The 15,780-nt window shown below is 24.8% G+C and overlaps 1 protein-coding gene and 1 non-coding gene across 2 annotated transcripts; one reads left to right on the top strand and one right to left on the bottom strand.

Moving 5' to 3' along the window:
- Positions 1-3,449: 3,449 nt before the first annotated feature.
- On the top strand, positions 3,450-3,803 carry LOC124939306 (non-specific lipid-transfer protein 6-like). Its single transcript, XM_047479791.1, has one exon. It carries the CDS (start codon positions 3,450-3,452, stop codon positions 3,801-3,803), a length of 354 nt encoding a protein of 117 aa, XP_047335747.1.
- An 11,851-nt stretch (positions 3,804-15,654) lies between these two features.
- TRNAQ-UUG lies at positions 15,655-15,726 on the bottom strand. The gene has a single exon. It is a non-coding gene; the product is annotated as a tRNA-Gln (tRNA).
- Positions 15,727-15,780: the final 54 nt, after the last annotated feature.

The raw sequence follows: 15,780 nt of genomic DNA, 5'->3' as shown, positions 1-15,780 counted from the left end.
GAGAGATAAACATTAAAATTAAGGAAATAAAAAATTATATAAAGTTATTTTAATTAAGGGATAAGGATAAAGTTAATTTAAGAATTAGAAGTATTAATTGAAATAATATTAAATTCATATGTACTAAGACATTGAGTTTTTTATAACTTGCTTTGGTTTGATTTGATTTGGTTTGGTTTGTTTTGTTTTGTTTGGAGGAGTTTGTGAAACTTTATTTGATTGGTCTTGATTTTGGTTATTTTGGTGAAATAGATAGTTGAATTTGGTTTGGGTTTTGGAAGAGTTTGTGAAACTTGGTTTAATTGGTTTTAATTTTGGTTGTTTGGTTGAGAATAAGGAGTTGAATTTTGGTTGTTTTTTGAAGGAGTTTGTGAAGTTTGGCTTGATTGGTTTTGGTTTGGTTGTTATGGGTTGTTGATTTTGGTTGGTCTAAATCGAAGAAGAGTTGTTTTCCGGGTGGATGATCAATGAATTTGGCAGAACAGAAATGAACGAAGAGATGAAGATTAAGAATGATGATTTTTTTTTTCTGCTGCTGCCTATAAAATTGTTTAGTTACATTAATTATTTAATGATATGAATTGCCGTTATATTTACAAAAGCGTACTTAAACTCGCGCTTGCGTTTTCTAACTCACAAATTCTCGATGCTTATTGTTGTTGTACCGCGAATTGAGATGAGATGTTATAATATAAAATAATATATCGATAAAATATTATCATAATATTTATGATAATGTCAATATTATATTATTATATTATATTAATTTTCTTTTATATATATATATATATATATATATATATATATATATATATATATATTATTAGTTATATAAGTATAAATTGTAAGTAGGTATTACGAGATATAAATTATATAGGTTATTATTGTTTGGTAGAGTATAAAATATGTATAAATTATATAAGTTTTATTATTTTGTATTTTGTTAGTGGTATAAGAAATTAATACAAAGTTTAAAAGACTATTTTACTCTTATATTTGTATAATTTTTTTTTTTTATTCTAATATTTATCTTAGGTATTTTATATTATTAGTTATATTAAAATTAATGCAAAAATAATATATAATTATCATATAAATGCATTTTTAATATAAATAATATAGTTTGCATTATTTTACATATAATTTCTTATAATTTAACTTAGATAATAATATAAATAAAATTTATTTATATATGAATTAATATTTAATAATAATTTTTTAAATTTATGTATTATTATAAATATTTGTATATGTATAAAAATATTAATTGTTTGTATAAAATAAATATTAATAATAATAATTTTATAAAATAATACTTGAAATTAGAATAGTATAATTATAAATTAGTTTCAAAAATAAATTATATAGATATAAGTTGTATTAATTAATAATAATATCATTAATTTATATAATTAATTATAAATATCATTTATTCATAATTTTATATATGACTAATTATAAATACAATTTTATTTTATAAATTAATTTTATATATGACTATTATTTTTTAAAATAATTATTATATTTAATTATATATAAATTTTTCACATTTAATTTTTTATACTTAAAAATATATGTTTTTGTTTATAGAGATAAATAAAATATATAAAAATTAATTAAAAATAAAAATAAGTAATTACGTATTTATTATTATTATTATTATTTAAATTAGAAAATTAAACATAGTTAAATATAAATAAGTATTTAGTTATAATTTATATTATTATTATTATATTTTAAATATAATAAAGAAATTAAAATTTTAATAATTATAAAACTAAAGGATAGAAGTGAAATATTAAACCATATATATACTTGTAACAAGTCAAAATAGTTAGAATATTATACCCATTTGAAAGTATAAATTATACCTAAATAATTCTGTAGATATAATTAATAATAAACTAAATAACAAATCTAATTTATTATAGATATACTATATCTACATTCTTATACTTCATAACAAACATAGAACTTATATAACCATAATAACATTAATGGACCATCTTTCTCTATTTATTTTAATGTGACTATCTAAGAAATAGAGGATCTTATACTATTACTTAGATGACATCACCCAACTCGACTCAGTTTTTGAAGACTTACATAACAAATGTGAATTTTGGGTGAATGTTTATAACAAAAGTGTGAATTTAGGGTGAATATATTTTTAGTTATTTTTTTTTTTATCAATTATCATGAAGTGTGAGTGTATGTAAGAAAATGATTAATTAATTTATCACCTAATAATATCAATTAAGTAATGATTAAGTTTACATTAAAAAATAAATAAAATGAAACTAGATGAAGAATAAAAAAAATTGAAATAAAACATAAATATTATGAAAATAAGCTATTGCATAGTATATGCATGAAGGGCAGATTTATGTAGCCGATAAAGAATAATTCTTCTTTAGGGTAAAATATAACATTAACTCATAATTTTTAAAATATTTTTAATATAATTTACTGATTTGTTTATCTAATTATTAAAAAATAATAAAATATATCTTTATTCATTTATTTTATTCAAAATTTTCTAATTATATTTTAAACCCACGTGAATTTTTGTAATTTTTGTAAGCCCGCACTAACCCTGTATCCCGAATATGTCTATGTATACATACATCTCACCTCTAATAAAATTTTATACTTATACCAGCTTCAAGATAACTCAAGATAACTTTCCTAAGACGTTTTATAAATTACTTTTAGCAATTCAACTATCTTAAGCTTATAAAATATATCTATTAATTAATTGAAAGACTACTATTTCGTATAAAAAAAGTATAAGATTTTTCCACTCATTTTATAAAAGCTACACAACCTATTTTCATTTTGTAAATATTAACTTACTTAATTGTGTATTATTCATATCTAAGATATATATTAACTCTACAATATATCATATATATGTATCAAAATAAATCATTTACCAATTATTTGTAGATTAATTTCACCATAGATATTTGTGATCTTCACATTAGATATGAATTAATGAAAATTTATCTAATGCTGTAAAATATATTTGGAGATTAATTTACTTTAATGAAATTACCATTTTTTTTTAATGTATTACCAAACATTTTATAAATATATAGTAATTATTAAAAATCACTTAAAATTCCATAAATGCAAAATGCTAATATATATTCTCAGCATAATTCTTTAAGGGTCTATAACTAATATAATATTAATTTACCAAATAACATTAATGTATTGTAAATTTGTAATGAAATTTCTATTTAAAATATTACCAAACATTATATAGATATATTGTAATTATTAAAAATCAACTTAAATTCCATAAATGAAATATGCAGATATTTTTCCTTAAATTTTATAAAGGATATTCTTGCGCTAATATCACTATAAATATATCTAAGAGGAAACCAAAAGACTCATCACTTGCTATTCCAAAAACTAAATTCTTTGAATCTCAAGAAGTAATGGCCAGCAACAATGTTTTGGCTTTCTTATTTCTCGCAACCATTGTCGGGACAATGGTAGGATGCATTGATGGCCATCTTACCTGTCACAATGTGGTTTCGAGAATCAAACCATGCCTCCCATACTTAACAGCTAAAGGACCGGCTTTCGTAGCCCCAACATGTTGTCCAGCGGTCCAAAGTCTAGATAGGAGAGCTGGTCACCACAAGAAAGACCGTGTAACCGTTTGCGAGTGTCTTAGGGACCTCGTACTTTCCGGGGAGTACAAGTTTAACGTGTTGAATGCAATGACTCTTCCTTCTATTTGTCATCTTAAAACTGTTATCAACCCTATCATTGACTGCCCTAAATAAACGTATATATAACTCTCTTAGAATCATTTTTATTTTTCAAAGTATTCTTAACATGTTTTATTATGTAAGTCAATTTGTGTATCTAATTTGTCTTATGTTTCATGTAGATTTGAAGGAGGAAGATGTGGGGGAAAAAATGACATAGGTGAAACATGGATGGAATGTACCCTTGGTGATTTAGTTATTTCTAAGTTTTCCATGTAATCTTTACTTTTTATTTTATTTTATTTTTAAATTTAATAATGATATCGGCTACATAATTTCTATTCCAAAAGGCAAAATAAATAATATGTATGGTTTGTTAGAATTTTCAACACTAATGATTATTTCATAAACCAAAAATGCATTGGATATTGGAGATATATAGAAAGGCAATCACCATCTCATGCTAACAAAGAGAAAGTCCAAAATCTTAATTTATCTTCATCAAATATAAATATGTTCTATTTAAGTTTTTATTATATCCAAATAAAAATACATTAAGAAAATAAACTTAGACAAAGAAATAATCAAAAATATATATTTTGAATATGATTCAAATCTTGAAACTTAAACATATATTGAATATGTTTCAAATGGGTCCAATTATTCCCTTGAAGAATTAATACCTATACTTTAAAGTTATTTTATATTTAAAATTAATTAAATATATGTAAGATATAAAATAAAATAAAGAATAGTTATAATTTTAAAATAAATAAAGGGAAGGAAAAATATTTAAAAATCAAAACTATTAATATAGGAGTGTTAATGTTTCAAAAAACAATTCTAACTCTTTTTTTGAAGGAAGGGTAACTATATATTTCCACTAATCTTAAATAATAGTGATATTGAACTAAATTAAAAAATTTATGAAATAAATTTTAAACTTCATAGTTTTCAAAATTATGATTATAGTATTCTTGAATTTAAGATTCATTTTGTATTTTATTAGCTTTCAAAATAAACTTAGTAAATACATAGAAAATTTTGTATATTAAGTAATATATATTTATAATTATAATAGTAACAGTAGCTTAATAGCTTAATAAAATTAATTCTAGATAAAATTATATATATATATATATATATAATTATAATAGTAATAGTAGCTTAAAAAAATTAATTCTAAAACGTTCTATTATTTTCACTGAAAATATTTTAAATTAAAAAGAAGTTTGTAATCTATTGTATGGGCTCTTTGATTTTGACATCTCTATTTTTTTCATATTTAAAAAAGCAAGTTGTATGTTATAGGAATAGAGAAGTAGTCTTCACTAAATTTTAAGAGATTTTGAGAGTCTAAAAGGTTTAGATATAAATTACACTAGTTAAAATTTTTTTTTTTAACTCGCCTCTTAATTGTAATTTTTAATTATCTAACAAAATAAATCAATTTATTTAAAATCAAATCAAATTTAGTATGCTTACAAAATTGTAAATAATATCCTCTTATATCTTAGCGGTAAAAATATATGGATATTTACAACCTCAGGCGACACGTCTCATCTGATTAAATTGTTTAAGTATGTTTACGAGTTAATTATGTGTTTAACCCGCGAGAATTAATTACACTATAAAAGAAAAGCGGAAAAAATTGCAGGTAAAGAGACACACTTTGACTTAGGGCTGCAAATGAATCAAGCCGAGCTCGAACTAGCATAAGCTCGACTTGATTAATTATTTATTAGCTTGACTCAAACTCAAGTTCGAACTCGAACGAGTTTATAAATTTGAGCTCGAGCTCTACTCGACTATTTATCTACAAGCCCGGCTCGACTCGAAAATTTAAACTAAAATTAAATTTCCAATCTCGATCGAATTCGATCTTGAATTCAAACCAAAATTTATTTTCAAAATAAAAATATCAAACTTCCATACTCATTCAACATTAAAAACATAATATTTTAAAATGAAAAATTAATTAAAGCAAATCAATATTTAATCATCAATAACAAATAACATAATATATCGATCTAACAAAGCCAAATTAGACATTTTAATTGAAGTCTATTGAGAGAAACTAGTTGATAATCAACAAAAATATTACTATTAACATAATAATTAAACGCTTATAAGGTCTCTAAGTCCTCTCACTATGAATTCTCGCAAGTTGAATATCTTTAGGCATAATAGTCACCCGTTTGGCGTGGATGGCGTAAAGATTAGTGTTTACAAATAGACTAACTAAATAAGCCTCAACTGCCTCCTGGAGAGCAACTATAAGGCGAAGCTCTGAAAAATCTCAGATCTGTATTGAAATCTTGTGCAATCTCACGAACAAATTTTTAGAATGGAAGTTTACAGATCAAAATCTTCATACTCTTTTGGTACTTATGGATCTCTCTCAAAGCAACTGTTCCTGGCGAAACTTACGAGGCTTCTTCACACCTCCAGTAGTTGGAGAAGATTTTATATCCGCCTTCATCGCTAGTTACTTCCTCAACTCCTTGTCTCCAATCGATTTCCTAGCGAGGTATGTTTTGTGTACGCCATTTGAATAAATGAGAGATAATATGGAGAAATGAAAAAACTTTGTGAATGAGTGAGAGGAATTGAGTAAATGAGAGTTAATATGGGAAAAAAAATTAAGAACTCTTGTGAATAAGTAAGAAAAATAGTAAATATGAAAAGTCATGTAAGATATGATGATATATTAAAGAATTATGGTTTTTCTTTTTAACTTTTGAGCCATAAGATATAATAATGTGAATTGTGGGTGTGCCATATAGAATTTGAAAAGAGAGTGAAGAAAAAATATTTGTTTTAGATTTTATTTTTTCATATTAAAATATATATATATATATATATATTATTAGATTTAAAAAAGCTCGACAAGCCATCAAGTTAGTATTATATGAGCTCGACTCGAACTTGGTCAAAGTCAAGCTCAAGTTGAACTTTGACCAAGCGACTTGCGAGCAGCTCACGAGCGGCTTGACTCATTTGCAACCCTACTTTGACTACTTACATTAAAAAAAGATAAAAAGAAACTAGTTCAGGATGATAAGAAATTTGAAGTAAAAAATATTACAAAAAAAGCTTGGATATTTTATAAGTGTACACTTTAGCTCTATCATTAATAAGATTGTCTATAACCCACCAAAATAGTTCAGTGATAAGAGTCGGCTTAAGAGATCAAAAGATCACGGGTTCGATTTCATCTGAAAGCACTTTGAGTTTAAGCGAGGGACCATGTAGGGTGTCATTCTAGTTCTTCTTTGAGTTTAAACAATTACAACTCTTTAACCAACTAGGCTAATAACACTTTATATTTTGGGTTGACCCGCCCATAAACTTAAAACAGTTAAAAATAAAATAAAAAATACTATAGGTATGTTTTGAACTCGCAACCTAACAAAACAATTACAACTCTTTAACCAACTAGGTTAATAACAATTTATATTTTTAATTCAACACCAAATTTAATGAACACGGGATATTGTAACAATATAAGTTCAACTTTTTAACTAACTAATATATATATATATAATGATGCTTAATTTTGAAAGTGTCCGGATTGCCGGATCGAGAGTTGTGGTTAATTTGGATATATATGTGAGAATAAATGGATAGTTGGGTCGGATTCTGGATTGACCCTCCCATAAACTTAAAACGGTTAAATAAAAAATAAAAAATGCTATATGTATGTTTTGAAATCGCAACATAACAAAATAAGTATAACTCTTTAAGAACAAGTGCATCTGTTACTCTAAACACAATCATCTATGCTATATTAGATTTTTTAACAAAAAAATCTTCAAAAAAGACCATACATCAGTTAATCTAAACATTAATTCTAAAATAGAAAATTCTAAAATTTTGGCTCTCCTAGTTTAAATTTAGCATACCAAATACAAATTCTATAATTTTTTAATAATTCTTTCTCTCTCCTCTCTTTTCTATAATTTTTTAATAATTCTTTCTCTCTCCTCTCTCTTCTCTACCATTCTTTCTCTCCTCTTTCTCTCTTATTATAATAATAGATTTTGGAGGAAATAAATATTTTATAATTTTGTAGGATAGAATTGTAAAATTTAGAGTAGCAGATGTATTGACCAGTTAAAATTTGAGATGCTAAAGTAGGTTTATGTTGTTTTAATGTATTTTAGATACTCAGATTTAGAGTAGCTGATGCAGTTGCTCTAACCAACTAGGCTAATAATACTTTACATTTTTAATTCAACATCAAATTTGATGAACGCGGGACGTTGTAACAATATAAGTTCAACTTTTTAACTAACTAATATATATATATATATTTAATGATGTTTAATTTTAAAAGTGTCCGGATTGCCGAGTCGAGAGCTGTGGTTAATTTGAATATATATATGAGAGAAAATTGATACTTAGGTCGGATTCTGGGTTGACCCGTCCATAAACTTAAAACGGTTAAAAATAAAATAAAAATGCTATAAGTATGTTTGAAATCGCAACCTAACAAAACAAGTACAACTTTTAACCAACTAAGTTAATAACACTTTTTATTTTTAATTCAACGCCAAATTTGATGAACGCGGGACGTTGTGACAATATATTTTTATTTGTGTGCATCGCATGTGATCTTCCTAATTATAATAAAAGTGCTATAGTAAAACAACATCTATCGATCCACACTAAACATGGACAAACAATCAACAATAAAACTAATATAGAGTTAAAAACATTAATATTATATTATTTTAAATATTACAACGATACGTTATTAACATGTAAAATTGTCACGTTTAGATACTTGCCAAGAACTTAATAAAATGTTTAAAAATTCAGTTTTATAATAAAATGACACTATGCCGTTTTAATTTAGTTGTTTTTCTATTTGTTAGGTATTGTTTGAAACTCAGTTGGTGTTTACAATAAAACTAAAGTATGTTTAGCTTTGTTCCTTGAAACTTATTTTCTCTTTTTGAAATTTTTTTAATAAAATATTAATAAATCTTTTTCCGATAAAAAAAAATGTTTAAAAATAAAAGTAAGAAAACTCGAGTTAAAATTATGAGTTATTAATGTGAAAAATCATTAACATCATAAAAAGTGACAAAAAGTGACGTTATCAAAGGATTGTTGACACCCATTTATAATATTTTAAAATAAAAAAAAATAAAAGATTCGATTAATTCTTATGTCAGTTTTTTATTTATGTTTTTCAAACACAAAAAAATTTATAAGAAGAAAATGGTAAGCTTGTTATTTAATTGAAAACTCGGTTAATTATTATATCATTTTCTTAAATATGCCTGATAAGCACATGTAAACATTTATAAACAAAAAATAGAATAAAATAATATTTTATTGAATAGCATGACTTATATAATCGTGCAAACAATGTATCTCTTCTACTTTTCCATTTAGAACTACATTTATTTCTAATAAAATATCAAAATTTTAAATAATAGATTGATCAAATTCACAAACAAAATTGTTCTTTAATAATATGCTAAATCTCTTTTTAAATATTATATAAAATATATTGTTTACTCCCATTTCCAGAAATTTTCATTCAATTTATATAATTCAAAATAAACTTCCTACACATAATTTATTCAAATTTATACTACTATTACTATCAATTAAAGTCCTTATAATTTTTCAAACAAATTTACTCCCACAATCTATTATATACATCGGACTGTCTCCACTAACACAAATTTGCACATATATATTTCATCATCACACTATCTCTTCAGACACATATAATTCATTCAAATTTATACCCACATAACCGTCCCCTCAAACACACATGATTCGAATTAGATAATAAGTAATTGGCATTTATAATCATTAAGATGAAATATCATCTTGTATAACTTTTATAAAAAAATCTTAAATTCTGATGTTCCAAATTTTTAATTCAATTTAGAGCACCAATTTGACCCTTGCTATATTAATATATATAAATTAATAATAATAAGCACTAATACACAATATCTAATTTTAAAATCATTGATAAATCTTAGTGACTAGACCATTTTAAATAATAATAATAATTACTATTATAGATAATATTTTCAACCGGAATCCGGGACCCTATATCATAATTGTACTAATAATTAATTTCCATTGAAAAAGTCTTTTGTCTAAAGAGTAATTAAAAATATGATTAAACAACACGCATCTTCAAGAATTCAATCTTCAATGGCTGTCATATTCAGTCCAATATTGGTTGAGTGGTGATGCATCATTCACAATAACATGATATATATATTATATAATATATATATATATATATAAGTATATGCAAATATACCACCAGTAAACTATAGCGATTGTTCATAAACTAATCGCCAACAATCGGCAAAGGTGTTCTCGCTGTTACCTTAATTGGTTTCGATTAGTTTCTAATATGGCAAAGAAGACTATCAACGGCGGCGCCGGCATGAAGGAAACGAAGTTGGGAAAGTACGTTAGAGCTTCGTTTAGAGTTCTAACGAAGGCCAAAAACTTATACCTTAAAGGTATGACGGAGTGCACCGGAAACGTCAGCTTTGCTAGCGGCGTCATGGGTTTTCCGGCACATGTACCGCCGCCGTCTGAACTTCAGAGGAGTTACAGTGTCAACTCCGATTCCTCCATCAGATCTGCTAGATCCAGTGGTACTAGTAATGGAGGAATCTCGAGGAGGTCGTTGTTGTCGTCGTCGTCGTCTTCGTCGCGAGGTCAAATGAGGCCGGAGATGGTGCGTCGGAGCCGGAGCTTGGCGGCGATTGGGAGAATAGATGAAAATGAAGTGTTTGAATTTGAAGGGGATGATGATTGTCATGATGATGATGTTACGGTCAAGAAGATGGACTTGGTATTTATGAGGACTAGAAGTTGTAATGTTTCTCTTCCTAGATAAATTTATAGAATAAATTGAAAAATGATTATGTTAAAAAGCTTATGTTTGGTGTGTTCATAATGATTTTAGGGTCTTATTAGTAACTTTTTCTATAAATAAAAAGAAATATGTTCAAATGATATCATTCTCTCAAAAGAATTTGTTAACTATTGATGGATCAAATAGATACATAGATTAAGTTGTGTTTGTTTAAATATTAGATAAGGGTGTGCACTATTGATGGTATAATTAATGGATGTTAAATAATTTAGGACTATAACACAACAATCAAGAACAACCCGATTCATAGTAAAGATTATTCATCAAATAAATCAATTTCATGTAATTAAAAATCTCATAACTTATTTTTCTCTTTAATCTCGAATTATATTGAGAAACCAAAATGATAAATTTAATTTAAAATAATTTTTCACTACATTTTTCGACACCTAATTTATCTCACAAATAAGAAAAAAAAAATTTATTAGAAGAACATTACAATTAGAGATTTTTTTTTAAATAGTTTCGGTGTTTGGTGACGCATGAAAAATGATCTTAACAATATATTTAATATGCTCGTCAAATCAATAGTCTCTACTGCGTATGTTTTGGCCATTATTTAGAAATATTTTTACCATCTTATTATTTTTAAAACTGTATTCGTGCTAAATATCACCTATGTCATATCCTATCCTAAGTAAGGGTGACATGGAAAATCAAAAATAATTCTAAGTAGATTAAGATTGTTTATTATGCCACGGAGTACGGACTAATTCTTTGTACATTAATAAACAAAAGTTTCGTTTATTTGGTATTTTTATATTATAAACAAAAATACATGAACAAGTTAGTTTTTTATAATTACAAATTTATTTGTGAATATAATTAAACAAACTTTACATTTTTTTTTTGGGTATTTTAAAATAAGTGTTATAATCCAAACAAATATGTGAAAATGTTAAAATATAGTCTAGACAAAAAAAATGTTTTGGTTTATCAAAAATAATATTTTTAGTCTAAAAATATTTATATATAGATCTTAATGCTAAATTAAAACAAAATGAATTAAATAAATTAAATATACCCAAAGCAATGCTTGATGAGCCGGTTTAGAAGCGCGGGTTGGATGCAGGTCATGGACTTGTGCTTGGGCTCATGGACAATTGGGCCAGGTTGCGGTTCGGTTAGTGGGATTGGATCGCATGCGTGGTTCGAGAAGAGCGAGCCTGGTGACCTTCTTCTTCCTCTAGTCACCTCTAGAAACAAACAACAAGCAAGATTTTGGGGATCCAGCATCGGGTCTCCTCCTTCGTTTCCAGGCAAATGAGAATGTTCCTCGTACTACTACGAGGAACACTTTGATTCATTCAAGCAGGAGAGGCCTTAATGAAGCATAGCCAAAAAAATTCAACGGTTGGACAGAAAAATGAACAATAAATAAATGATGCCAAAAATCGAAAAACACAATTAACAAGAAATAGCTAAGTTGTAAGTAAAAAATTGAGAGTTTTAAAGAAAAATTTGTAACTAACTCATTGATAAGCTCCTTGGGTACGCCATTTATTAAGCCATGACTCAAGAACGGCTAACCTGAATCCCAATTTCAAAATAGATTATGGGCTTTTCAATTCTAAAACAAATTGGTGAATTGAAAAAAAAAAAAAACTAAAAAACTAACAGTTCCTAAATAAAAAAGATAGTGAATAACAATATCAATTTCAGATATCAGACAACAATTAAACACAATTTAAAAAAATAAATAAAAACAAAGAATTTCGAAACAAATGTTGAGTTACATACTGAATTGGACTTGTAACTAGCACTATTTGAATCTCAGAAACCATAAAATTATGTCTATATATATATTAAGAGTAATAATAAGTGAGCAAAAAATTGGTAGTAAATGAGACAGATTGTGTCATCCAGTCATTTAGGAATATGATATATTGTATTTTTTTATTCTTTAATTTTAGATTTTTCATGTGACCATAAAAATATTTCATAATTTCTTTTCTTATTAATTTTTATTATTAAAAAAATATTTAATTTTCTTTCTTCAATTTTTTTTATTAAATTATTATAAGTAACTTTTTAAAATTATATTTAATTATTAATTTGTTGGTTATGAAAAATTGTAAGTTTAAATATGAAAAAAAGTTAACTTAAATGTATACACTTAGGCCTTGTTCTTATTTAAGTTTTTTAAATAATCTAACAAAATCAATTATCATATCACTTCCTTTTTTATTCATCAAATCAATCAATTTATTGACCAAAATATTAAAATACTATATATTTTAAATTATTATTATTTATTTTATTTATATATATGAATACCTTTTAGGTCTTTTTACAAAAAAACATTATTATTTTCTCAAAATCATCACCCATAATCATTATTTTCTCCTTTCAGGTTATTTAAATAACCTGAACGAATAAGGCATTGTATATTAAAATATTATATATTTTAAATTATTATTATTTATTTTATTTATATATATGAATACCTTTTAGGTCTTTTTAAAAAAAAACATTATTATTTTCTCAAAATCATCACCCATAATTATTATTTTCTCCTTTCAGGTTATTTAAATAACCTGAACGAATAAAACATTATACAATTAACTTATTTAGATGTATATACCAATGAAATTTCATTTAAACATATATTATTAAAAATAGACTCAATTAGTATTTTAATTATAATTTTTTTTAATTATAATTAAATTTATCTTATATATATATATAATATATATATATATATATATATTTATATAATATATATATATTTATATTTTCCTTATATTAATATTGATTATAAATTATTTTAAAATTGTTTAGTCCCAATAGTTGAATATAACAATGACTTATCATTTCGACAATTAAAATCCTTCAACAAAAAAATAAATTAATTAATAATCAAGAATTAAATAATAATAACAACTCACTCATCAAACAACAAAAGAGTAATAATCAAATATTAGGCAAAATAATATTCATTACTACTACTATAACTATAAGTCATAAATCAAAAATTAAATAAAAATTTATTAATTTCATTTTTGTTCATATTAAATTAAATAAAAAAGAAACATTCACAAAAATATTAAAGTAAAACACAAAATTCATAAATAAGTTGCTATTTTTTTTTTAAAATGAGAATATATGAATTAAAATAAATAAAAATTAATAAAAAAGGAAGATGAAATAAAAAGAAAAAACTAATATAAAACTAATAAAAAAATTAAGAATAAATAAATTTAAATGGTTTAATTAATGAAAAAGAAGGAAAAAGAAAATATATTAATATTTAATTAATAAATAAATAAATAAATTAACTATGAATAATAATAGAGACTAAATAAGTCTATTTTTGATAATATGTCGGTTTAAATGAGTTTTTATTAGTACATACGTCTAAGTTAGCAAGTTATATCCGTATGAGCTATTTAATATTCTCGTAATTTAAAAAAAAATTCCATTTAGTCTATTAACTTTACTCAACTAACTCCACTCATTTTTGTTATCAACCAAATAGAGTCGTGACTTATCTTATCATCCTTCAAAACTGAAAAATGACCATTTTTTATTATTATTAAGAACATCAAGATATTATAATAGTTTGTTAAAAAAAATCATTACAATAGTACCATAATTTCAAATTGTAAGAGGACTTTAAGTATATACTTAATTCAATCTCTAATGAGATGGAAAGATCCAATTTCCTCCAATGTGTTTTATAGTCATAAATGTAAATGATTATTATTTAAAAATAATCTTATACTCTTATAATTTGAGAATTAGCTAGAACTAATTGCTATATTATCAATCAAGAATGTATAAACAATATTACATAAGTTTGATTTAAATAAAAAAAAACTAACTAGGATTAGATAAATGGGACAATAAATTAGTGACCAAAATCACAAATTATTCAAACATTTCCCTTTCCTCAAATTTTAGGTTATTGCAATAACAATTGATTTTAAAAATAAGTTGTTAGGCAATCACAGTCTAATCAATAACTAAGAAAATATGATATTAATTATTAAATTTAAGAAAGATGATAGGGAGCATTAGGGAAGTTACTCTGGCAGGCAGTTATGTGAGTAAAATATTCGGAAATTTTTTTTAATAATAACTAATAGGAAATTATTATTTATTTATTTTGAAAAGGTAGGAAATTATATTTATTTATTTTTATAAGAGTATGAAATTATATGTTGAACTATACAAAAATCATAAATTAATTTTTATCCTATTTGAAAATACTTTTATATTCTATTGTTTATCTGTTTTTAAATTGTATTGTTTCTGTTTATATTATTTGTTCTTAATTTATCGTATCTTGTAATTTTAATTTAATGTTAATATGTGATAATAATAATAATAATTATTATATTTATAATTATATATGTATAAAGGTTAAAGTGTGCGTGAAGATTTTCTAAAAGGGCAATGAGCTCTCCGACTGAATTTGTCGGCTTCCCACACTCAACCTCATATATAAAATGTTATGATTATAGAATTGTGAAAAAAGATCTACAACGGGTTGTTTGAAATTATTAAAGATTTTACGATTTCTCTTTAACCAAATTTTCCACCAAAAAAAATTAAAATATAAGATCATTATTTCATACTCACAAATTTAACTAACTCAATCCAACCAATGAATATCTGTAACTCTAAATAAGAATTCAAATATCTGCGACATGCTTACAATATAAAAAAGGAGACGAGGGACATACAAAAAATTCTTCTTTAGAGTGCGACTAAACCACACAAAATATCTGCGACATGCTTACAATATAAAAAAGGAGACGAGGGACATACAAAAAATTCTTCTTTAGAGTGCGACTAAACCACACAAAATATCTGCGACATGCTTACAATATAAAAAAGGAGATGAGGGACATACAAAAAATTCTTCTTTAGAGTGCAACTAAACCACACAAATTAAATGCATAGTCCGCAAACACTTAACTAGCCCACAGGTTCGAATTCAGGAACTTAGGGAGGTGGATTCAAAGTCCAGAACGAGAGAGATAAAAAAAGAGGTCCTACCGGGAGTCGAACCCAGGTCGCTGGATTCAAAGTCCAGAGTGCTAACCACTACACCATAGAACCTTTGATATTGTTCTTAATATTGTGTTTATATATTGTTTATAAATTTTGTTTTAC

Source organism: Impatiens glandulifera, chromosome 5, assembly GCF_907164915.1.
Source record: "Impatiens glandulifera chromosome 5, dImpGla2.1, whole genome shotgun sequence".
NCBI classification, from domain to species: domain Eukaryota; kingdom Viridiplantae; phylum Streptophyta; class Magnoliopsida; order Ericales; family Balsaminaceae; genus Impatiens; species Impatiens glandulifera.
This window is presented reverse-complemented; position numbering and strand designations above follow the sequence as displayed.

What these genes read in the sequence shown, in the direction of transcription:
- LOC124939306 (XM_047479791.1), top strand. Translation starts at nt 3,450, where the DNA reads ATGGCCAGCAACAATGTTTTGGCTTTCTTATTTCTCGCAACCATTGTC.